General features: G+C 42.6%; 1 protein-coding gene across 1 annotated transcript in view; it reads right to left on the reverse strand.

The window, feature by feature from the left end:
* Dchs2 (dachsous cadherin-related 2) overlaps window positions 1–26444 on the reverse strand; it is a 184037-nt gene that overhangs the window by 28803 nt on the left and 128790 nt on the right. Inside the window, 6 exon segments of the mRNA XM_038347950.1 lie at window positions 3193–4050; window positions 7888–8097; window positions 8520–8654; window positions 16640–16879; window positions 19554–20397; window positions 21679–21833. Coding sequence (XP_038203878.1) covers window positions 3193–4050; window positions 7888–8097; window positions 8520–8654; window positions 16640–16879; window positions 19554–20397; window positions 21679–21833 — 2442 coding nt within the window.

A 26444-nucleotide genomic window follows, 5' to 3' on the forward strand; every position in this document is an offset into this window, starting at 1 on the left:
CTTCTCTCTCCTTCAGAGTTATCTTAAGTCATAGATAAGGTTAAAAATATCTATATTGAAAATGACTACCTAGAGTGTCCTCATTCCTATGGAATTCATCCCAAATGCAGGACTGGTCCCAAGTAATGGAAAAACAGAATAGATTTGTTTCTCCCCTCCATTGCCACAGGCATTCCAAAGTCCCCAGGGGCATGGCGTTACCTACTCTTACACTTACGGCATAATATATTTCCCTAGGAAGTACAATTCCTATCTAGTTTGTACAGAAATGAACCAGATGCCAGGGCTTTCAGAACTGCAAACAGTTCACGGTGATTATACAGCCATTATGTAATAGCTCCTTGCTCTAGTTAGAACTCAAACCCTGCTAGCTTTATAAACGTCATGTCGAGATTAAAGACAGAAGGAAAATCGCCGCAGTAACAACTGAAGTGATGACTGGTACCCTCCTACAGCTTAATCTAAGCCTTGCAGCATCCTCGTGAGGAAGTCATTACTGCTTCCACTTCATGGAGCTGGAACTCGCTCATCGTGAGCGGTGGAGCCGTGACTGGCTCACCAGCCCTGCTTCAATAACGTGTGTCACATTTCCACACTGCCCAGCTGATGGAGAACATCGGCTCACCGGATCTCCTGCCAAAGCGCTGGAGGACGGTTTTCTCCTCCAAAATATCAAGATCTAAGTAGGTTACTTATTTTACAATATTAAATATATTTCACTAGTCAGCTTGCCCCCATGGGTCATCATGTTTCAATATTGTTTCAAGTTTTCCAAAGTCTGACTACTCACTTAACATTTCGCTAGGGTCTCAAAATAATTCATAATGCCAATTTTCCACCCCAGGGCAATTCGTAGAAATGCATGCAGTTCTGAAAAGCCCACACTGAGGACAACGGAGTTGACTCATCCTCGTCAGGAGAGCCACAGTGTTAGAAGGCAAACAGAAGCACCAAGAAGGCTGCCTTCTGGAAGCCTGTTTCACCGTTTAGCGGATTTAATCATTGTGAGTAACCAAGTCGTTTATTCCTAACTTTTGAAAATGCCTGGGGCTTCCGGGTACGACACCACTTTAGAAGCTGCCTCTGTGTCGTGCAAAGAGTTGGTATGGGGGAAAAATGCTCTGTTTCAAAGAAAGTAAGAGAGGAAGAGGAAGAGCATTGCATAAACGGAGTGACAGGACAGCAGAGGAGCGTGGAGAAACCGAAGGGTGATCTGGGAAACATAAGAAGCACAAGGCTCTGGCTGCACTGTCTCTCTCTCTCTCTCTCTCTCTCTCTCTCTCTCTCTCTCTCTCTCTCTCTCTCTCTCTCTCTCTTTCTCTCTCCCCCTACCCCTCTCTTTCCTTTGTTCCTCCTTCTCTCTCCCCCCTGTAGTCTAGTGTAATGATAATTTAAAACAACATCAAAAATTAATTCACTCAGCATGTCAAATGTCTCTTACTGGTAGGATGCCTGAGGGACCTATGAGAAATTAAAACTTCACTACTATTTTTCATTTGAATACAAAGGTTGAAATTTTAGGTGCATTTGGAGACAACAAAATCATTCTGGAAGCTATAAAATGATGTTTAATAACATTAAGATCATTCTAATACTGGTTTATATTCTGCAATATTTTGAGCCTACTGAAATACTAGAACAGAAAACAATAAATAAAAAAAAAAACTCTCTTCCCTGTGTCTGATATGACCTGGCGATCTGCATTGAACCCATGCTCCAAGGAAAGCCCCATCTGCTGAAAATGTCGGTGGATGCTTCATGCACCGAACCCTTGCCTAGCAGAGAACCTAGGGACCCTCCCCACCCAGTGACTTCCTCTGATCACACCCAACAGTTTCTTATTTTCCCTTTCCTCTTACATCCTCTGCTTTTGGTCTGTCTCTTGGCTGACACGATACACCCTCCCATAGCAAATGAATTCCTCAAGGACAAGCCTGTCCACATCTCATCTCCCTGGCCTTTCACGGATGCCACCTGCTTGCATTCGCTGCAGAAGTGTTTCCAACTAGTTTCCCTGAGGCTTAAGATTTCTTAAGCGCATTGCTAGAGTATGGAGTTCTTTTAAACAGGTAGCTGTTATTGCAATGAAAACTATCAGATTAATTCAAAATTTTTTAAAAAAATAAAAAGGACCTTATTAAGAGTTAAAGATATGGAGCTAGGGAGGTGGAGACTTCTCACTCCTTTATCATCCTTTAGCTTTTCAAACTGAGTCTTAAGCAAGAGGGCCCAGCTCCTGAGGTTAGAAGTGATTTGATCTTCATTACAATCTATCCTGACATTTTATTTCAGACCAGGGCAATATGAGCTGTGCCTATACTTAAGATGCGGATGTCCCCGTAGGGGGAAAGAGTGGTGAAAACCCAGGATAGTACTACTGTGGTGTAGGAGTCCCCTCTGTAGGCTGCGAATATCATTGGTTAATAAAGAAACTGCCTTGGCCCGTTGATAGGGCAGAACTTAGGTAGGCGGGGAAAACTAAACTGAATGCTGGGAGAAAGAAGACAAAGTCAGGAGAAGCCATGGAGCTGCCGCCAGAGAGAGAGGACACTGGACGGAAACTTGCCGGTAAGCCACTGCCACTTGGCGATACACAGATTAATGGAGATGGGTTAAATTAAGATGTAAGAGTTAGACAATAAGAAGCTAGAGGTAATAGGCCAAGCAGTGATTTAAATAATACAGCTTCTGTGTGGTTATTTCAGGGCTGAGCAGGAAACAAACAAGTGGCCCTCTTACATCAATACTGGGAAATGGCGACCCCTCAGGAAGCAGGCCTACGGAAGGCTGTTAGATGGTTGGGGATCGACCTTCAACTGCCTTCCCACTCTACTCTCTCCTTCCTGGTCACTGAAATGAACAGTCTGCTCTGCCATGCCCCTCCCCCCCCCACCGTGATACTGTCTCAAAAGACGCCCACAGCAATGGGGCCACTCGGTTTTGCCTGGAACTTCCAGAACCGTGAAGTAAAAGAGCAGTCCTGTTTTTAAAAAAAAGCGGATTGATTCTGTCATTTCAAAGTATCCTTGGAAAGCTAATACAATCACATTGATTGTAACTTTCCAATATCCGGAACAGGCTCATCAGCTTGCCTCTGAAAGTACAAGGGCAATCTTCTGCAATCTGCCCAAAAATTAAAGCATTTTTTGCCCAGATTAGTTCAGTAAACAAGAAACTTGAAGATACGCTCACCTGACTCACAGTTTCCTGTCACGAGTCCCGTGTAGAGACGGTGGCTGAAGGAGATCGTCACATCTTCTCCTTCCATGTGAACAACTAAGAGGCCCTTGGTTGCCCTCGCTGGGACCCCTTGATCTGTGGCTTTTAACTGCACCCAAATAGGAAAAGATTCCAAAGATGGATTCTGCCAAAGTCTAATTTCACCTGTATATTCATCAATAGAAAACACTGATTGGGTGTCCACGAAACTGAAAGTGACAGTTCCGTTGGGCCCTGCATCTGGGTCACTGGCTCTCAGACGAGCAATGGTCTGGTTTAGGGACGGCCTGGGGGACAGGAAAGCATCAACTGGGTTCTCCTCCCAAACAGGATCATTGTCGTTAGCATCAGTGACAGATATGAGTATAGTCAGCACACTGCTCTTCGTGCCTTGGGGTCCGCAGTCTCTGGCCACAGCTTGGAACGTGTGCTGCGGTCTGGCTTCTCGATCAAGGGTGCGGCTAGTTCTCAGTGTCCCTGTTACCCGATCAACAGAGAATGCACCAGAAGATTCTCCCAACAGAAAATATTCCACCTGCCCGTTGAGGCCTTCATCTCTGTCCACAGCAGACAGCACCAGGACCACAGTGCCCACCTTAGCATCTTCCCTCACAGAGGACTGGTAAGGAAGCATGGGAAAGGAAGGGCTGTGGTCATTGTCATCCAAAACCCTAACATGAAGCTGCATCACAGAGCTTCGGGGTGGATTCCCCAAATCTGAGCACAGGATAATGAGGGTAAAGTTGTTGATCTGCTCCCGGTCCAAAGCTTGAGTTGTCGAGAGTTCTCCTGAGGTTGCATGAAGTGCAAAGTACTCACCAATGTTTCCACCTGTTACAGAAAACAGTTAAAATCTATTTAAAATGGGAAAGTAATAGCTCCTTGATAGGTGATATACTTATTAGTTTTTATCATTGAAGGTATTTATCCTGATTATTGTATCATAGCCCTTTCCTAAGTACTGAGAACAGCTGAGCATGACCAACACCATAACTCCTCAATATGCATCTTAGAACATGTGCAACAATCTGATTTTTTGTACACACATTTTGTATTTATATATTTTACCATAACATTAATATGTGCATTTTATTGACAATAAAACAATATTCAGTGATAAGAAATATTGTTTGGGTTTATTTTTTTGCTATCCATCAAAAATTGATATGTAGAGGTGGGCCCTGGAGAGATGGCTCAGGGGTTAAAAGCATTTGCTACTCTTCCAGAGGACCCAGTACAATTTCAGGGCTTATAAGGCAGCTCACAAACTTTTGTAATTCCTGTTCCATGGGACCCAATGCCCTCTTCTGGTTTCCATAAACAGTAGAACACATACATACATGCAGACAAACACACATACGCAAGCAATAGATGAACCTTTTAGAAAACACCCCAAGAAAATAACAGGTGGATTGTAAGAGTTTTCCAAAATGGAACTAGCTGCTAAGTGTATTTCCACTGTGCTGAAGGGTATTTCCGCTGTGCTGAAGGGTATTTCCGCTGTGCTGAAGGGTATTTCCGCTGTGCTGAAGGGTATTTCCGCTGTGCTGAAGGGTATTTCCGCTGTGCACCCTTCTGTGATCCTCCCTTCTACAATCCCCTGTCACCGCGTGTACAAGTCCTCACGCTTCTGTCAGATGACCACACAACTGCCCACCCACTTCTCCCATGACATCAGCAAGAATATTTTACCCATATCTGTATCTTTCAAAATATATGTCCTTTACTATCATCCATAGGATATAACTCACACAGAGGCAAAGTGTCTCAAAGTCATCTTTGTAGATTACTGAAGTAAAAATGGTTTAGTCTCATTGGCCATATTCTTGAATGCATGCTGAGATGAAGTATGGATGGATATGGGGCCTTACTAGCTTGTAAGCACTTCAAGCATATGGGATCAAAGTGTTCAGAGAAAATAATCGCAATAAATAGGGGCTCAGGAGGAGAATCCTGACTTTTTATTTGTAAGACACGGTTAATCTTCATCCAACATAGGGATGGACAGATGCGTTGTGATTGAAAAATCAATTCATTTGCTCAACATTCATTGAGGCCTGATGATGTGCCAAGTATGAGCTCCTACTGTATACTACAAGTAGGCTTGATATTGGAACTGTAAGGAAGAATGGGACACATGATCTTGCTCCCAAGACCTTACAATCTAAGAAGGGACAGCTTGGGATCCAGACCTTAAGGTATGCTCTTAGCACTCATATTCAGGTGGTGTGGGTGCGTGGGGATCCATCCAACAGTGTAAAGCAATGTGAGCATGGCCACAAGATGCTATTGGAAACCATAACGTGCAGATTCACCCTTCAATGTGAATTAGCAAGACGACACGCTAGGAGACAGCGTCATGTGTAAAGCAACGACTGAGCATGTGGTCCCAGAAATGCGAGCACTTGGCAGCTGAAATGTCTTGGAGCAGTTTCCATAAACTGGATTCCCTTGAGGTTTGCAGGTAAGATAAGATGTAGAACATGACACATGGGTTGTTGCAAGTGAGGGCATAGATTTGGGAGGAAACAGGGTCGAATCACAAGGGTTCTACTTCGTTGCCTGGCCTTACGGGGAGAACTGGATGGAGTTTAGGCAGAGCCAGGAGTCCTCTTTCAACTTTAGGAGGAAGACTGAGGAAACAAGATAAGAATTTACTAGAACATGGAAGTTTAGGGGGGGAGTTATATAATCTGCGCTTGAGAAAACAGGAAGGAGAGGACTCTGAAGTAATAGGCGTGTACAGGAAATGGGTGGGTTCTAGGAGTCAAAGGTGGAAAGCAAGACCCAGGAAGGTAGCAGTCATGACTTAGCTTAGGTGAATTCTATGATTTTGATGTTGGATAGGCCCCAGGTGCCCGTGTTTAACACATTCTCTTCAAGGTGGTGCTGTTACAAGGTAATGGTTGTTAGTATTGAAGTATCTCTACTGGCCTGACCTTGGGGTTCTGACAGGACGCTTGCTCAGCTGCAGCCACTAAGAGCACCTCCTGTGCACAGTAACTATGTTCCCTTTGAAGGGCCCTGCCCACCTCCCATCCCTCCTTCTTTCTCTCCCTGTCTTTGTCTGTTCCTCTGTTGAACCCCCCCCCCATTGCAGTTCAGTGCAGAAGTAGTGGCTGGCTTTAATGACTGAAGAACACATCCTACTTCATACAGAAAAGGTCTTTGCTATTAATTACCAAGTTTACCCAATTTCCTGTGATGGATAAATAACTGCAAAAGGCTATGAATTGGTTTGGGGGAGAAGCAACTCAGAAAATGTTCAAGCAATAACTTTACTTCTATCAATCAACTGTCTCCCCACTTTCAGGATGCACACAAGGGGCCGATGGGGCACAGCTTAGTGGAAGAGCGCGCACACGGTGTTTCTGAAGTCCTGGACTCTGAGCACCAAAAAAGAAGTTTAAAAATGTAGACATCACTTCCAAACCTGTCTGTAACAAAGAAAATTGGCAGGAGGCCTGTTCTTTTCTTTACTCTAACACAGTAGATTGCTGTATACTCACAGTTGGTCAAGAGGCTAGGTCAGAAGAAACTTTGAGTACAGGATTTCAAGACCAATATGGGAACATTATGAGATTTTGAGAAGGAAGGAAGGAAGGAAGGAAGGAAGGAAGGAAGGAAGGAAGGAAGGAAGGAAGGAGGGAGGGATCATCTGTCCTATATGTATTTGCCCTAGTCTTAGCATACAAGCAAATTCAGAAAAGCTTTCAAGACCATGACCTTAGAAAATTTGGAGGGTGCTGATACAGTGGGAAGAGGCAGAGCCTTCTCCATGGGAAGGAACTGTGAGGGCCCACAGATGTGAGTCCTGTTCCACCTTGACTAAAGGTTAGAGAGTCTCCCACAGAGGTGAGTCCTGTTCCACCTTGACTAAAGGTTAGAGAGTCTCCCACAGATGTGAGTCCTCTTCCACCTTGACTAAAGTTTAGAGAGTCTCCCACAGATGTGAGTCCTCTTCCACCTTGACTAAAGGCCGGAGGCTTTGAGCTTATTCTTGCTCTCTCAAAGGTGTTGACAACAGGTCTGGCTCCAAACAAGATATCCTGACCTAGGGTGTGGTTACTTGCTGTTTTGGACATTAAGATGGCCCATAGAGGTAGACCTGCTCCACACTGACCAAACGTCAGAGAATTCAAGCCTATTCCCACCCATTCATTTTAAAACAGGAGGTTTGCATAGGGAGTGGCTGCCTACAGGATACTCGGTCTGGGGTGTGTTCACTGCATATCCTCCCTAAAACATCAGAAGGCTTAACTCAGGAAATAGTGGCTTGATGTCTCAAGTATTGAAGCAAAAGTAACTGTTCTGGTAGCCCTTTGCGTCATGTTAAAGTAGTCTTCTGCCTTCTTCCCCCCTTTGTGGACTGGGACGTATAAGAGTATGGAAAATAAACACAGTTGGATTCAGTATTCAGTGTTCACTGAGTTGCCCTCCCAGTAATCTCCTATGTCTCTGTATTTCTTTGGTATCTCTATCCATCTGCCTAACATTTCTAGTCCACACGCCCCTACCCTGGAACATATGAACCGGTCAAGGCTGGACCCTGACAGGGAAGGAGCAGCAGTTCTGACTGGGTGTGGAATTTGTAGGAAAACACAGCAGACATCTCCAGACCATCCACATTGGTCAGCACCCAGAGAACGCAGACTTGGTGAGACTCACCCGCTATGCCATAGGTGACCACTCCATTGTTGCCAGCATCCATATCAAAAGCCAGCACAGTGTAGACAACCCCTGGATCTTGGTTTTCCAGAACTTCAATGTCGTGGCTGAGGACAGCAGGCTCTGGGGCATGGTCGTTTTCATCTTCAATGGTGCAGATGATGGTTGCCGTGCTGGACAAGGGCGGGACGCCACTGTCTTGCACAAGTACTGACGTTGAACACAAAGAAGGAAGGGTTGTGGCTGTTAATACCTGAGAAACACGGTTCTTGTGACACAGCATGAGATTGAACTAACTGGGTGGCCATGGGCCAATAATATTTATTTGAGGGTATCTTACGGCAGTCTTAAATTGCAGGCTAGAGAAATGGCTCAGCAGTTAGGAGAAACTACTGTTCTTCCAAAAGCCCAGAGTTGATCCCAGCACCTGGTTAAGAAGCTCACCTATAATAATTCAAGGGGATCAGAAAGCCTTTTCAGGCTACATACTCATGGTGCTCATACAGACAAGAGGCACACACTCACATATGCACATTTTCAAATAAATAGAAAAAACATTAAAGAAATGCTAAGTCCCACTGACTGTCCTTCTGCATCCTTTGAGACTGCATGGTTGGGAGCAGGTCCCTTACCTCGAAGTGTGAAGATCCCTTGAGCTTCTCGGTCAAAGGTGACCATTGTTAACACCTCTCCCGTGTCAGGGTTGATCTCAAACAACCCAAAGGCAGGCCCTGGCAAGATTTGAAACTGAAGTTTGGAATTGACTCCTTAAGGAAGAAAAAATAAAGCAAAGTTTAGAAATTCTTTCCTTGGGACATTTGACCCTTTTCATGTGCATATATCGGGCTGTAGATGAGAAAGACAAGATTATTAAAAAGTCTTCAGATTAAAGTAGAAGACCCTACCTCCCTCTGCTCTTCTGAAGTGACGACCCCATGAGCAGAAATGCTTAGTTTTCAAGAGCCTTGTGAGACTTACCCACAGCGAATGCTTTGGATTTTTTCCTTCCCATAAAGTTTCTCTTAGGAGCGAGCAACTCTACAACATAGTCCTAATTACTCCTCCTAACACCCCTGATTGTGACTTAACAACATAATTGTGAATTTGTGGGGCAGAGGACAATTCTTGTAGATTATCCTCTGTTTAAAAAGTCTGTGCTCCGTGGTAGGACTCTGTTTATTCTCAGCCGGAGGAGCGGGCCCACAAGGTTGCTTGTGTGGTTAGTCTTGCTTTGTTTTGTGTTTAACCTAGCAGTTGGTCTCCTATCTGGAGCGAGGCAAGCCATACCACATTGTTATGCGTTGTGAAAATAATTCCTCCCATTTTTGCGGCTGTAAGGAGTTTCTTGCTTATTCCTCCTCACACCCTTGTAATTGTCCAGAGCAAACAAGAGAATAAGAAAACAGAAGAGAAATAGCGATGACTTCGTCTAATCCCATTACCTTACTAAGCAAGTTGGAAGCCTGGGTCTACAGATATGTGGTGTCGTCCTCAAGACACACATCTAATGAAGGGTGGATACATGACCAGTTGCTTCTGGATGTACCTGACACTAGCTAATATTAGACCTCAATGCCTGCAGCCTCATGGTTTCGTCCTCATGGCTCTGGAAAGCACCCCTCCCAATGACTTTCTTTCCCTCCGCAGCCCAGCCTGAGTTTACTCCATCCAACTTGCATCTTCCCCATGTCTTGTGACTTCGCGTTCAATATTCCCAGCAGAGTGACAGCCAAAGCTCAGGCCAGTCATCTTTCTGCTCTCCTCGGTTATCCAACAAACACTGAAACCGAAAGGAGGTCCTAACAGCACAGGCGAGGGTCACTCAAACGCCAGCATCTTTTGTGATTGTCCTCAGTCACAGCTCGTCCGTAGGGTTTCCCACCAAACACATCCTGGCTCGCTCCCACAAGCTCCTTTGTGTTCTCAGAAAGAAAGGAAATATTGAGAAAGAATTCCCTTAATCATCTGAATAGATGTTCAACCCTGCTTCTATCTGCCCATCTTAATGGCAGAAGAAATTCTTCAACTGTTCAGACTTGGACTTTTCCTAAAGTCTTTGGTCTTTCCTCTATAGTCTCTTCTATCCTCTGAAACTGTAAGAATTAAGTCCTTCTCAATATTTCCACATTTCATTTAAGGATATTGTCCATTCTCTGGAGCAAACTTTAAACTGCCGTCACCTCTAGCTATTCTTTCCACTACGAGCAATGATTTTTATGATCATAAAATCTAGTGGCTATCTTCAGCTCTTACCTATTTTAGCACTTCCATGGTGTTATCAGTTGCTGACTGATGTCCAAAAATACAGAAAGGAACAAAAGATGAGAAAAAACATGGAAAGAGGAGTAGAAAAAGAAAATATTTGTGCTCTCTTTTTCTTTGCTTCACATTTTTATTTATTGATTGATCTATTTATCCAGTTGTTTGTTTGTTTTGCTGCTAGGTTTGGAATTCAGGGCCTCACACACACTAGGAAGACAGTCTGTAATTGAGATACTACCCCTCATTATTTCTCTATGTCATATTTTACTCCTCATTTCCAGAGTGGGATGAATAGGGCTAATTCTGGCCATAGAGGTGGAGCTGAGTACAGATTCATCCACTTCTTCCCTAGTCAATGACTCCAGAAAACACCATGTATAAAACATCTAATTCGGGCGGTGGTGGCGCACGCCTTTAATCCCAGCACTCGGGAGGCAGAGGCAGGCGGATCTCTGTGAGTTCGAGGCCAGCCTGGTCTACAAGAGCTAGTTCCAGGACAGGCTCTAAAAAAAAGCTGCAGAGAAACCCTGTCTCGAAAAAACCAAAAAAAAAAAAATCTAATTATTTGTTTGGTTATTTAACTTTTCTCTCCCTCCCTCCCTCTCTTCTCTCATTTCTCTCCCCGTGCTCAATTATCCATGCACATTTACTGAATGCTAGACTTGGAAAGATATTGTTAAGACAACTATCTTGGTTTCCAGAGCTCCTTTCTTGTGGTACAGACAATTAAACCCAGGAGTTATAAAGAGTGAAGGAGTAGAGTTCAGGGGGAGTAGATTGATGAATTAAAGGTAATATGTTCACTCTCTCATTCAGTAAGCATGGAATGGTCTAAGGCAAGAGGAAGGTAACAAAAACATACAGCTAGGAAGATCACAAAGCCTTGCTCCTTACAAGACTTAGCGTACAGCACTCAGTACAGTCATGTAAGCATGCAAGCACAATGCTACATGATACAGCATGACTGACTCAGCAGAGACGCTCTGTGGGGCCATGAAAATGAACAAGAGCTGATCAGCATAAAGGAAGAAAGAGTGGATGCACTCAAAATAAGGCTCACACACTTCACCAGCATCTACAAAGTCTCCTGTGATGCGGACCCTGCTTATTCCTCTGATGCTTCTGGGTGCTCACGCCCTCGCTGTATTCCCACCATCTTTACTTCCCTTCTGCTCCCTGAACATACTAAGCTCTGTTTTGCTTGCAGCCTCTATAATGGCCGCTTCCTGATTGTTATTCCTTTACTTTTTTTTTAAAAGACAGTGCTTACACTACTGTGTCTCAGATCTAAATCTACACTAGAGTTTGAGATGGCTGCTTTCCTCTGTTCTTGCTGTTCTTTCAGAAGACCTGGGTTCGGTTCCCAGAATCCACATGGTCACTCACAGCCATCGGTACTTTCAGTTCCTGAGGACCTATGTATGCCCTCTTCTGGCCTTCTTGGACATTGTAATACATTATGCATGCACATACGTGCAGGCAAAATAATAGAAACACATGCAATAAATTAAGTAAGTAAATTTTTAAAGGGGGACAAAATTGAATTTTCTCCCCCCTAAGAGCACACTGTATCATCAGCAACGCTATTCCATCCTTTAGCACTCTGTGGTCCAGATACTGCTTGGCCTCTCCTCTTTCAGCCCGTCCTTTGAGCCCCAAACCTTCCCTTTTTCCTTTAAGAGGCAGGAGCCTCCTGACTCTTCTCTCTTCCTTCACAGTACTGCTTTGCTTACTCAGCAGCAACAGCATTACAGCGTCTAATACTCTTGGCTGACCGTGACTGGCAAGAACACTTGTCACAAGGAGAAGGTCTTGCGTATCAGGGAGTATGAACTCTTTGTCTTTGACTGGAGTGCTGAGAGTCTTGTCCAAGGAGTGATAATGCCAGTAAACCCTCATTGTTGTGATAGCACAAATAGCCGACCACGAGAATGGGACGGTTGGTGATGTGATCCTTGAAAGACTCAGACTGATTAGGAAACCAAATGTCATCAGAATTTACAGAAAGCAAATTGCAAGTTGAAAGTTTTACACTTGCAGCTTAACTCATAGAAGATCACAAATCTACTACGAGAGCCCTGAGATTAATCTCCTTGGAGACTGAACTGACATTGGGTGGCAGATACACAACAGAGACAAGGGGACGTAAAGGGCCAGTAAAAGCCATAACCAGAGTCTGCAGTGTGGCGGGCAGCAAAGTACAAACCTGTCTAAGTTGTAGACAGATAATAACTCACATTGGCATAAACCTGGGGAATATATATATAAAGCCAATTCTAAGTGCATGAGAAAGACCTATATCTTAAAGACTGTGAATACTTACTGACAGGATAATGCGGAATATTATGTTCTTGTCAGGAAGACTATCTTTCATGTCTTCTTAATGACACAATGCTCACACCTTCAGATATTTCTAAATCCAAAAGAGGATATGCTTTGCTGCTTGTTCAGCGGCAATGAAAAATAAGTAATAAATTTATTTCAAAGATTAAAGGTAACCCAACGCCATTTATGACTTGTAGGATTTGGTTTCTCAAGTCATGAAGTCAAAAGTACCGGTTGGATGCCTATGTCATATCTCTCACTACCCTAGAATTGAGACTAAAAGAAAGTGAAATACACTGAACACAGGAATTTATAGTGTAGATAGGAGACAATAACAAATACAAAAAGTTAGAGTTTAGTCCAAATTTAACAAAGATTGTCTTCTGAGCGAGTGAGATCATGATTGGTCCTTACTCATTTCTCCCTTTCTATAAATGTATTCATAGCTGGAATCTATAGAGACTCTACATAGTGTGAGTCAGCCAGACACCAACAGAACAGTGGTAGATCAGCAGAAGCAGTGAGCCTCAGCCACCAGTGTGTCACTGTGGCTCCTCTAGCAATGGTCTTAGACTGAGAAATTTAAGATTTTACCTCCCCAATGGCCTGAGTCCCCTCTAAATCCCTCTATTAGGATGTGGTAAAAATGAAAGTCTCCAGGCTCAGGAAGAGCTGGTTGGTGCCTTGATCCTATAGCTCTCTTAATGCACCTCTGGGTTGGGCTGACGCTAGAACCAGCTAATGCTGTAGGAAAAGACTGAGAAATCGGGCTGATGAGCAACCACAACGGCGTTCAGGTGAGCAACTGACAGGTTTTATATCCTTAGATGGTCAGAGGAAATATATCTTTATAAAAAAAAGTGACATTATACTTGCCTGGAAGGAGAAATACTATGATCAAGAAGTTGACATTAGAAACTCAATAGCCAGCAAGAGTTTCTGCAACTGAGAGCAATTATTACAAAATGCCATATATTGAGATATTTTGGCTTCTAGGGATGGGGGATAAAGCCTAACATGTGCAAAGCCCTAGTTCCATGTCCAGATGATTTTAAAAAATGATGTTTTAGCATCTTTATCCTTTGTTTTAAGGAGCACATGTAAGTGTTCTATTGGAAGGTGTACATAATGACCCTAATAAGGACAACACTGGTAGTACTCCAAAGGCTGAGTGGTAAGGTATCCTTATTTATCTTCTTCCTTCACTCTAAAACATCTTTTCTCCCACAGTTTACATATCTGACGTTAGATGAACAGTCGTGTCGGAATTAGAGTCAGTGAAGTATTATGCTTTTACCTGACTGCAAAAGTGGGTTTTGAAGAGTACAGCTGTCAATCATACACAGGGCAAGCCCTGTCATGAAACCAGATGTAGTCTATTCGAGATGAAACTGGGAAGAGAGGACATTTGCATGGAATAAAACAAACCCCATCTTCCTGACCGCGTTAACGTGTACATCTCACCTCATTGAGCAAGCATCATCACCCCAAAGTCATCTACCGTGCGAGGTGCCAGGAGCAGCCACACTAACAATGGAGCTTTTGTTGGGGTACCAAATGCTGGGAAAATTTTAATACCCCAGTAAAAATCTGGTAGTTGTTTTTTTTTTCTTTTAATACAAGAAGAAAGTCCTGCTAGATTTGGAGTGAGTCATACAACATAAACATTCAAATCCCTTCGGACTTAGAATGCCAAACAGCACTGCGTGCTTACGTTTCCAAAATCTGCATTCTAGCATGCCAGAACACATATGCTCAGCTCTCTGGTATTAAGTAACACTATAGTACTTTTTAAATACATACTATAAAGTAAACCATTCATAAATTCCAACCCGATGCCAGTTATGTTAAAATCTTGAGTACGTCATTTAATTCTCATGCATAATCCTGTTTCATTGTTTGAATTCACTCAGTGCAAAAAAAGAAAAAGACCGAAAGGAAATTTATTCAAACACAACACACACACACACACACACACACACACACACACACGCACACACACAGTCACATGTACTTACATAAACCCCAGCTTAACAGATCTGGCTCGATTGAAAACATAGCAAATACAGTGCATGTAAGAAATTCGCACAAAAAATTAAAAATTTAAATAATTTTTTAAAGTGAAGACTTCCAGTAACTCAAACTATCTCAAGACATACAAGATTATAGAGAAGATTTGGGACGGTGTTAAGTTGTATTTCAAACCTCCATTAATGTAAAATCACAAAAATAATAACTGTATCTAAATTTGCAGTTGTAATTGTGAACCTTGTAATGATAAGGTTTCAACTCAAATATAATTAGTAGGAGTAGCATGCACACTAGGCAACCCCACAACAAAGAGATAGCATTTGCTTATGGCAGTCACGTCTTATTATTAAATGCAAAAATTTGAGAGAAATTCCTCTTTCCCTTTTCAACAGAACACCGTACAGAAAATAAAATGAACAAAGTAAGGTCCAGGGGGGGAACAGATTGCATGTGGCTAAGCCGAAATCTGCAGACAGCTCAACCTATGCTGTCTACTTTGGGAAGTGGTTCAGTGCCTCGCCCAGGCTCCTGCTGGGTTGACAGCCGGCAACCCTGGAAAGGAGCGATCCGAACCATGGCCACTGAGATGCACGGCTTCTGCATGTTCCCCAGGATCGCCCTGAGAAGCACAGCTTGCATTCCCCATTGTTCCCGTTACCCTAAAACAGCGGTTCTCAGTCTTTCTAATGCTGCGACCCTTTAATACAGAACCTTCAGCTGTGCTGACCCCAACCATGCAATTATTTTCATTGCTGCTTCATAACTGTAATTTTGCTATTCTTATGAATCTGTGCTTTCCGGTGCGATTCACAGGTTGAGAACCACTGCCCTCCAGCTAACAGTGCTGGGAAAATGTTAACGTCTAAGCCGGACTGAGCATGCTCCTATCTGAGCACAGTGAGGTGGGACTGAGCATGCTCCTATCTGAGCACAGTGAGGAAAAGCCTGTGCTCACACTGCCCTCCTTTGGTCAAAGTGGGAAAATTATGAGATCCCTAAGAGTGTCCTTAGCATTTCAGACGAATTCACATCAACATTTAGGGAAGAAAGGGCACTGCTACACTATCGGCTTTGTGGAAACATCATTACCATGTTTGTAAATGTAAATCTTAAACAAATGTAAGTTTTAAGGACTGCCTAATTAAATGCTCTGTATTAGTTCTGATGGGAAAACTCAGAATGTAGTTAATAGCAAACACTGAGGTATCGATTTTTATCATTATTTAGTTTTGAGTTAAGACAGAGTATCATTAAATGAATAAGAGAGCCAGTGACGTTCAAAGGCAAGTCGGAGACACTCGTAAATTCCCAGTCACAGTAACTGCTAACTTCAGAGTTGTGTGTCTGTGTTTTGTGTTAATTATAACAGTAGAAACAGGAGTTAAAATGGCCATTCACTGTGCCAGATATTAGCGTAAACTCTCTTCCCACTCAGTAATGTCTTCATACGTATAACGGAATTGTGTATGGGGGCACTAGAATTGTCCCCATTTTGCAGACAAGATGAACAGAGAGGATTAGTAACTTATTCAGGGTCACACAGCTTGGGTAAGAGAGAATTCTAGGATTCGAGGCAGGCTGCTATCAGCTCCATAGCTCTGGGAGCGAGCCTGCCTTACACCGAGGAGACAGAGAACCGCCAGACTCCTCCCGCTCCATCCTTCTAGCGCACTTGGAGGGAAATGTGAAGTTATGTGCATCTCTCTGCTTGCTATCTCAGCGAAATCCATAATTACATGTTAATTAAAGATGTACCACTCTCAATGCTAATAAAGATGAACACAAACAGACGCCAGATAGAAACAGACATCATCTATAGTTACTTGTTTCAGGAATGTTGCTGAAAATACTTGATGTTTGAGATAAGTAGCGACTTCATTTCCCCATAACTTTTGTTTTTCTTAATTTATTTACTATTATTATTTCCACACATGTGGAGATCATAAGAGAACATTCAAGAGTTATTTATCTCCTTCCATCATGGGTTCCAGGTCCTCGGGCTCCCTGGTGTAAGCACTTTCCCACCGTGCCAGCTCACAGGCTCCATTTTTCCATAACTACGATTTTACGCCAAGAGTAACCATTTTGTGCTTTTACGGTGCCCGTTATCTGGTGTCTATAGCTTTCAGATTACCTGAGTCTGTGTCCTCAGCTTCAACCCTTGTAACGAACACACCGGGACTTTGGTTTTCTTTAACTGAAGCTTCGTACAGAAGTTTCTTAAATACTGGCATCTCATCATTTACATCAAGGACAGTGATGGTCAGAGTCTGGGATGCAGAAAGTGCTGGCGTGCCACCATCCTGGGCCATGAGGGTCAGCATGTGCTGAGTCTTCGCTTCGTAATCCAAGGGACAAGCTGTCCTCAGCAAGCCTGCTTTGGAAGAGAAGACATGGTGGACTATGGGTGTGGCTTGACTCGGAACCACTCGCTCCACCTCAGTTTATGTTACAAGACACAATCAAAAACTTTCATTGCTAATGAATGAATCGTAACAAGGAGTGAAATTTATTGAACCAACCTAAGTTCTTATTTTACCTACTAACATTCTTCATCAGAGAAATCAATTTAAAGTATAAAGACAAACAAAAAGTTAGAAGTCTATCCCATATGATTATCTACGGAGAGGCCTGCATCAAAGCTATCAGTCTACCAAACATTTCCCTCACTTTAAAAAGTATCTATGATGCTAATAACATATATTCTGTGACACATGACACACTTGAAAGTATCCATGTTATAAAAACATGCATATGGCTCTGTTGTTCAGGACATTTGATTCCTGTCAGAGATCTGCCTTCTGTTGCACTTACTCTTGGTTGACCGCCATTGGCTTTATGAACAATAACGGGCACAGACGTTGCAATTCAGGCAATAAATTTCACAAATAAGCTACCCTTCTACCCAACTGCACTGAGCCACATAACCTGTGTATGTGCGGTGTTCTACACAGATAGCTATTATGGGGTAATAACTGTCATATATTTCTTCTAAGATTGCTGACTGCCTGCCTCCCTAATTTTTTCTTCAAATAATTAAATATTGAATCAGATTTTTGAAATAGTTTTTTCAATAATTACCCCTCATTCTATACATTGGGGCCATAGGAAACCCCACTATGTTTTATTTTTTATTAGACTCATGAGCCTTGTGAGAGAAAAAAACCTCCCATCTCATATGGATACATTCTGCAATTATCATTTTATGTCCTTGAAAACTACCTCAAAGGAAATAGCCATTGGAATAGCTCAAGATTCACAATGCCGCCATTACTAAGACACAATTCATGTTTATTCCTTCTCTTTAACAGGCTGAACCAGACCTTCCTTGAGCGTCTTGGAAAGCATTTAAAGTACCATTAAATCAGCTCCAAGGAGAGCCACAGCGCTTGCAGAAATCATCAGCCTGTATCTGGACAATCTCCTGTCAGCTGGGCACTTAGGTGGTGTTCATACAAGCCTCAGAAGGGAACCATATGTCAGGGTTTGAGAAACGTTCTGATAAATTTTCCCATCAGAATAGAAACAGCTATGCTCACAACTTCCAAATCCTCACATTCACATCAATTCCAAATAGTGCTCTTCACAGCTGGCCAAATCGCTTACATCTGAGAGTTTCTTTTGCTAAGGTCCATGTTGAAATCACTATTTTATAGACAATTAGATAGTACTCCATAGTTTTTAAAAAATATCCTGAAAAAAATCATAAAAAGAAAAGATCACATAGTGAATGCCACCAGATAGCACGGCCACAGCAAGACGGCTGAAATGGCAGTGAGTGGCATTTATGCAGAGGGAATGGCACTGAGTAAATGTTGACATAAAAAAATAATGCTACAACCGATGTGAAAAACAAAGAACTCAAAACCTGTATGTTACTTCCAGTTACTAACCAGTGTCGGCTTCCATGAACTAAAGGCGAATTTCCACACCAAAGCCTTTGCATAATGTTGATTTGCCATATAGCCACCTTGCTTTACTTAGTCAGAGTCCCACCCTAAGGACTCATGACGGTGGCTCTCACCTCCTCACCCCACAAGACACAGCCAGAGACGAAGCACAGTTAATATCAGCAAACGGTTCTAATATACAATATCTGCGGTGTGTAGGGGCGTGAGAGTGTGTGTGCTGCATCTCTCCAGGAACAGTCTGTCTCCTAACAACTACAGGGATGGTTCTCATATAGAGCAATAAATAAGAAGAGTCAGCAGGAATGCAGATAAATCAAAGCCCTTGCACACGCCGACTGCTTTTAATGCAAAACGTTTCAAGTGGAAAAATGACATAGCCATTCCTCAAAAGTAATTTGTCTAATTGGAAAAAGGATCATAAAGCCCCATCCTTCCAGAGAAGCAGTTTTAAAATTGTTTATAATTAAAGTATGACACATCCCAGCAACACCACTTCTGGATATTTATGCGAAAGAGTTGCAGTCAGGGTCTCTGAGCGGTGACAACGTCAAGTTCATTTCTGTACTGTTCAGAATAGTCAATGTTAAAAATAACTCAAAGGTCTACTAGCAGATAGAGACAGAAAACATGATACATACGTGTGATGGCCTTAAAACTCATTCTCTTACATGGGATGGCATGTCTGGACTTTGAAACACTGGCTGAAATGCACTAGCCATACGAAGACAAACACTGCACGGCTCTATTCATCTACGCTTTTTAAAACAATCAAATTTACAGAACTATCAAGAAGAGTGCTTGTCAGATATGCATGAAAGAGGAAGTGAGAACAGTTGGCTTAGATGAAGGAAAAGGGTGATCTTTGAGTCCAACTCTACAGCACTGGGTCCACAGCCAATATGATGTATTCTGTTGGAATGTTATTCTCATATAAATTTTCTTGCCACAAAGTTAGGCATACCCGCAAACTTAGTACTTGGGAAGTAGAGACAAGGCAGATCAGGAGTTCAAAGTCACCCTCTGCTACATAGTGGCTTTGACGTCATCCTGGTATATATGAGAATTCCTCTCAAACAAAATGTAACATACTGTTTGGTGAAATGAAACAGGTTAGAAGGGGCATGCGGAGCACTGTACCTGATGACCCGTCTAACATGAAGACCATGTCCTCGTTTCCTGACAGGATGCTGTATGTGACTTCCCCGTTCATCTCTGCATCCGGGTCCTGGGCACTTACACGGTGTACCAAGGAGCCCACGTCAGCGTCCTCTCTGACGAAGGCGATAGGATGGGACACGAAGGTGGGGCTGTGGTCATTCACATCCAAAATCACGACTTCCGCTACCGTTGACCGCCATCGCCGGTCTGTCACATTCACAGCCTGATCAGATGCAGTTATGGTCAGTAGGAAAGTTGGGACCTTCTCTCTGTCCAAGGGAGATATGGTGACCAGTGAGCCAGAGGAGGGATGCATGAGAAATGGGTTGATTCCAGCAGGGCTGGATTCTGCGAAGTATTGTATCCTGCTGTTCAGAAAACTGCCGTCACCATCTTTGGCATGGAAGATGTACACCAGCGTCCCTACAGGGACGTTCTCCTCTATGCTTATTACAATGAACTCATCCTGGAAGGATGGGGAATGGTCGTTCTGGTCTTCTACATCAACGCTAAGGAAGACTGTGCTGTTCCAGGGAGGGCTTTGGCTAGGGTCTTTAGAAATCACCCTGATAAGATAATGAGATGTCGTTTCATAGTCGAGTTCCTTAGAGAGGAGCAAGTCTCCCGTAGAGCTGTCGATTTCAAAGTGTCCATCCCTGTCCTCGGCAGCGATACTGAAGTGTAACTTCCCGTTAGGGGGCTGTTGAAGGGGATCGGGTGACTGCATCAGGCTCATGATTTTTGCAGGCTTCGTGTTTTCAGGGATCACTAAATGTCTGATATTCTGAGATATAAAAACTGCCCCTTTGGAGAGTGGTATCACCTGAAAGGGCAAATGAGTATCTGTTGACAGAGTTCTTTGAAATTAGCTTCAAGTATCACTATCAAAAGGTACGTTTAAATATCTATATGCATATAATATGACACTATATTGGAAGCTGATTTCTTTTTTCTTTTTTTTCTTTTTTATTGGTTTTTCGAGACAGGGTTTCTCTGCAGCTTTTTTTAGAGCCTGTCCTGGAACTAGCTCTTGTAGACCAGGCAGGTCTCGAACTCACAGAGATCCGCCTGCCTCTGCCTCCCGAGTGCTGGGATTAAAGGTGTGCGCCACCACCGCCCGGCTTGGAAGCTGATTTCTATTTGTGTTTTATATATGTCAATTGATGAGAAAATACCTTTTAACAGAATGCAAATGTATTAAAATAATGAAATCTGAAAAGAATAAAATTCACCTTCTACCTTGCTGCAATACATGAATGAATGTTTTGTGAGGCTGTGCCACGGTTCTTCTAGAACATACTTGGTAATTCTTCGATGTGAATGTCGGACAGATAATTCTCAAATTGACCCTACATCCTGAAGATCAGTCTAGCCACAATGACACCTTTGGACATTGAAATATCAAGTGTCTTTGTTGAAACAAAACCTAAAGTTTTGACCACATCAATTTTTTTCCCAACTCACACTTTAATTACAAAAGACATAATTTGAAAACAATAGTCCTGGAGAAATAAACTCCTTGTTACTATATACATATAAGCCTACATTATATTTATACGGTGCTGGAATTACTTATTATAAGATCAGCAAAAAGTCTAGCTGTGGACAGTCCCCTTTTGACTAGCTGTAGGTAATTTTCTGCTGCTACAAAGATGTCCCATGATCTGGTTTTGTTGTTGCTGCTGTTACTGAGATTTGATTAATGCAAAGCTTTGACATATGATCTCAAGTAATTGTTACAAGCTTTAAATTTTTCAAAAGCCCATGCAATTTATCCTGTGGTCTTTTGTTTACGCACAAGGCCCTTCCTCCTGCAAACTTACCAACTCACTGCCATCAGAAGTAAGAGCAAAGTCACCTTTTGCAAATCACACCCAAAACACACAAATGTTTATGGGGTGAAGGATAGCTTGTCAAGAACTGCACATAGAAAAGGTCATTTATACTTAATTTTTTCCGAACAGTAACAAGAAGGTAAGCATTGTGTGTAATATACTCTTGAGATAGGATCCACACACTCGGACTGTCTTCATATTAGTTACTTGTTTAAAAATCAAATGAGAGTCTCAGAATGTTCTTCTACATTTTAGGCTGCTGACCTTACCTGAATATTAATAATTGCCTGTCCTTGAAGTGGGGGCACTCCCTGGTCACTGGCGATGACCGTCATCCTATAGGAAGGTCTATAGTCATGGGAAAGGATTGTGGTGGTTCTTATTTCACCGTTGTTGGCATCAATCTTAAAGTGAGCAGGATAATCTATGTGCAAAAATTAAGACACTAAATTAATTCATAAAGCAGAAGATGGGATCAATTCAGTTAATGTATTCATATTTCAGAGCATTATTTACTTAAATTTCTTGAGAGTTTGAGGAGATATAGCTAATTTGGCTTTAATTCCTTGAGGGTCTCAGGAGCTGTTTGCCCTATTCAAATGTTTTCCAGCCCACCGATACACACATGTATCAAACACAGTGCACAACACCGCTCTGATCTCTCCAGCTTTCACATTTCCATACACAGTCAATAGCTAACTTTTATATGCCACTAAAATATAGAGGTTTTTATTAAGTTCAGGTACATAAAAATAAAAAAGTAGATAGGCATGGTTGTGCATAAGCCTATTTTCTAGTGGGAAGATCATGCCAGGCCATCTTGAGGTGGTACATGGTGAAACCATCTGCAGATTTCTGACACCCGCATGCAAATTTTGCCTTTGGGATTCATTTGCTAACACTATGTAGTGGCATTTCATTTTCATTTTAATAAATAAAGCTTGCCTGAAGATCAGAGAGTAAAACAGCCCCACTTACTGGCCAGCCTTACAGACCAGGCAGTGGTGACACACACCTTTAATTCCAATAGCCATACTAGTTGCCATAGAAACTGGGCAGTGCATGCCTTTAATCCCAGTGGTGCACGCCTTAAATCCCAGCCCTAGAGAGGATTATAAAATGGGAGGAGGCAGCTCTCAGTCTCAGTCTCATTCTGAAATTGCTGGAGGCAGGATCACCATTTCAGACTGAGGTCGAGGTAAGAGTCAGTGGTTGGCTGTTTTACTTTTTGGATCGTCAGATTGAACACCAATTTCTTTATTTTTTTTTTATTATGTATCAACACTAGATCAGGAAAGGCCTACATTTGGTTGCTACTTCTACAATGTATAGTTTAATTCTTTTCTAACTCCTTTAATTTTTTTTCCTTAGATACTTATATTTTCTTAAAGGACTTAGAATCAGGATGTAGACCTGAAGAATTTATCCAATTTGGGGTAGAAATTTTTGCAGAGTACATCACAGAATATTGTGTTTCCCTTCAAAGTCCCATGTTCAGCTACCCTTTGGTCCTGATACTGGTTCTGCTGGCTCAAAGCCTATACCTACAGGTTCATTAAGTATTCTGAAGTATAGACAGCTCTCCTTCCTCTTCCTCTTCATTCATTAACAGGAATATTTCAAGGAAAAAAGAAATTTCTTTCCAGCTAACTTGTTGGGGGTGGGTTGGTGCCTGCAGAGTAAAGAAGAGGGCACTGGAGCCCCCTGAGCTAGAGTTACAAGGGACAAACAGTCACTTGGTGTGAGAGCTGGGAATCAAACCTGGGTCCTCTGGGAGAGCAAGGAGAGCTTGTAACCACTAAGATTTCTTCCCTCTAGTTCCCAACTACTTTTTGTCACCTACGGGGACAGCTCATTGTAGGGAACGGTTTCAGCATATCACCACTATTGTATTTACTGAAATTAGGTCATCACCAACAAGTAGGATCCCTTCAAAATTGGTCTTTGGGTTTCTGGACAGAGTCCCAGGACACTGCAGCAATTGCCTGTGCTGTGTGCAGGATGGTGCAGGGTTTTCTCGTAGACTTGCCGTCTAAGATCTGAACTCTCTCATTTCCTCTAGTGCTTCTGCTTCCCTTTGGCAGTAAACAGTCGTGCGAGAGCACATTCTGCACGGGGGGGGGGGGAGTTCTCACTTTTTCTGGGTTACTCGTGATTTCTAGGCCTTTACAGTAGACAGCAAGTAGATAAATGCACACACCGAAATATACCAGAAGTTCCTGAGAATGCAAGTAATTTACGTTCATTCCACAGTGTGCCTAGTTAAATCATAGACTATAATTTTCAATCAAATCTGAATACTTCAAACAGCATGAAAGCCTCAGACAAAGCCAAGCGTGCAAAGTCGGTCTCTGTTTCCACAGCTCTGAATCAGCTTTGTTCAGCTACTCTGTACCAGCTTAAGGGATGTAAACAGAAGAGAGCCCCTGCCTTTGAAGATCTAGAATACAAAGCCAGTGTCTATGAAACACTATTAGTTGTGAGCCCCGTTTTCATCGGCTCATTTCTGTCTCACAGGTATCCTGCAGGATATGCTCTCGTGAATGATAACAGTCCTGTTGTGAGCTAATTTAAAAATAGCATCTCAGGAAACCAGAGGGTCAGCTCCGCAGATCTAGGCAGGCACTGGCTGCGCAAGTTCAGCAACCTGAGCTGCAGTCCTGGAACCAGGTAAAGGCGCAGAGAATCAACTGCACCCATAGCAATGACACCTCAGACACTCATACATATAGGCTGCTCATCAATGCGTCATCTTTTAGATTGAGAAAACCAGTCGGTCCATGTTTGCTGCCAGATCCTCCCCTGCATCTTCGTCCTCCCGAGAGTACCCTTCCTGAGTGACATGGGTTCTCTAGCCTTTACTCCATGGGCCATAGACACACGAAGTATGCCTTTTCTCGCATTCAGGTAAAGGCCCTATGACAGGATCAAAGCTCAGGGTGTGCACAGGTGTGTGTGTGTGTGTGTGTGTGTGTGTGTGATGTTCATGCATGAGTGTGTGATTATTTATATGAATATGAATGCATGCATATGTTTGTCTGTCATTGTGCATGTAAATGAATGTGTGTGAATGTGTATGTGTGTGCATGTATGATTTGTGTGACTGCGAGTGTGTTTATATGTGTGTGTGTGACTGAGTTTGTACGTGTGTGTGTGTGTGTGTGTGTAATTGTGTGGAGGGCGAGTTTGTGTGTGAGCTTCTCCACCTTCACTGCTTTTCGTAGGTATTTCGTGTTCTTTGAGGACTCTCAAATTTAAAGAGGAAGTTGATGCAAAGATCTCATAGATCTCACTAACCTAAGGACTGTAGGAAGACAGTCTGCCCCAGTGTGCTAGAATAAGCAAGCTCTGAAATGCTTACATGCAAAGAAATCAGGGCGCCCCCTGGTGGGCAACACAGAGCATGGAAGGAGACATTGCTCCCTGACAGAGCCTGTGATGACGACTTCCCAGTGCCCGGTGGAAACAGATTAGCTCAAGGGCAATAAGGTAGAACTTTTGTCTTCTGTGAGCTGCCTTTGTCAAATACATTGCAAGATTTGCCTAGGTGAAGCTGTAGGAAGCCCATTATCACGGTGGTGTCTCACTGAGCGATACCATTGTGTGAGCACATGAAACAAAGCTTCATAAAATACTCTGTCCCTTCTCACTCTGGGCATAGGAGCTGCTCCAGGACAGGGAACGGAGGCGCTACTTCTGGGACCGAACACAAACACCCTGCACGTTTATCACAAACAAGCTGCGTCTCCATGCTTCAAAGAGACGGGTTTTAAACTGGCTGTGCCGTTCTGACTGCAAAATGCTTGTTAATATCCTTTGCTCGGCTTTCAAATCATTTGTCCTTTTCTTTCTGACCTGCAATTCTGTGTCAGTAAAGGGATGGTAACTGCTTCCTTCCAATCCATGACCTGAGACTTACAACATAGTAAACAGTGACATATTTCATGAAGTTCTGAATTTTCATGTCATTTCATCCAGGTGCTTCTTTTAATTTTTTTCTTGTTTAAAAGTCGATTTTCACCCTCAATATCAATCATCAACCTCTTACATTTTCTTCTGTGAGAATTAAGATTTTGACATTTAAATAAGACAGATTTTTGAAGAGTAAGAAGTAGATACGTAATACCATCTGGGTAACAAAGGCGGTCTGAACAGGTATTGATGAGCCATCTGCTTGCTCCATACTGTGTATCAAATCTTCATACGCTTATCCACTGATCTATTGTTAATGTGTCATACTATGCTGTCTTCCTTTTAAAAACTTTATAAATGAAAGTCCTATGGCAGCATATCTTCCGTCTGTCATTTTGACATTGGTCTTAGTCATGCATTGTTTTAGTTCTTCTATTAGACTTTAGAACACACATGTCATATTCCACCAAACACCGGCTGACATTTCAATTGAAAATACTCTAAACCAATAAATAAACATTTAAACATTTCTTTCTCCTAATACGAGCAGTACAGATATAGATTTTTATTTCATTCGCCTTTCGTGCCTATTATTAAAACTTTACAATTTTTTTCATAATGGTTGAAAGCGTCTCCCGCTAGGATTTTCCTTAGATTCCTTAGCAAGCATAGAGCTTAATAAAAGGAATTGAAGAAATCCACTTCAGAAAAAAAAAAACAGGATAACAGTACAAATACTATGCTGTTCAGAAGAAGTCCGATTTTCTGAGCAAGTGTGTTGAAATGGACACTTATTAGCTTTGCAGCAAAGCCACTCTGTGCCCATGCCAGCTTTGCGGCTTCAGCACAGTCAACGAGACCCTTGCAGCAGTGTCTCTGAAGTATGCACTATGTGGTGATGCAGCTCCCTGAGAGTATGCAGGCACACTAACTAACTCCAGTATCTGCTCCCTGAGAGTGTGCAGGCACACTGACTCCAGCATCCGCTCTTATATCTCTTGTGTTTTCTATGGAGAGAACCAAATCTGCTTCAGGCAAGAACAAGGTTGTCTCTGCATTTCCTTTGTTTGTGTCAAATAAGATAGATGCCTTTTGAAATGGTCTCAAATACAATGTCAAGTAA

Source organism: Arvicola amphibius, chromosome 11 (genome assembly GCF_903992535.2).
Source record: "Arvicola amphibius chromosome 11, mArvAmp1.2, whole genome shotgun sequence".
In the NCBI taxonomy this organism is placed as follows: Eukaryota; Metazoa; Chordata; class Mammalia; order Rodentia; family Cricetidae; genus Arvicola; species Arvicola amphibius.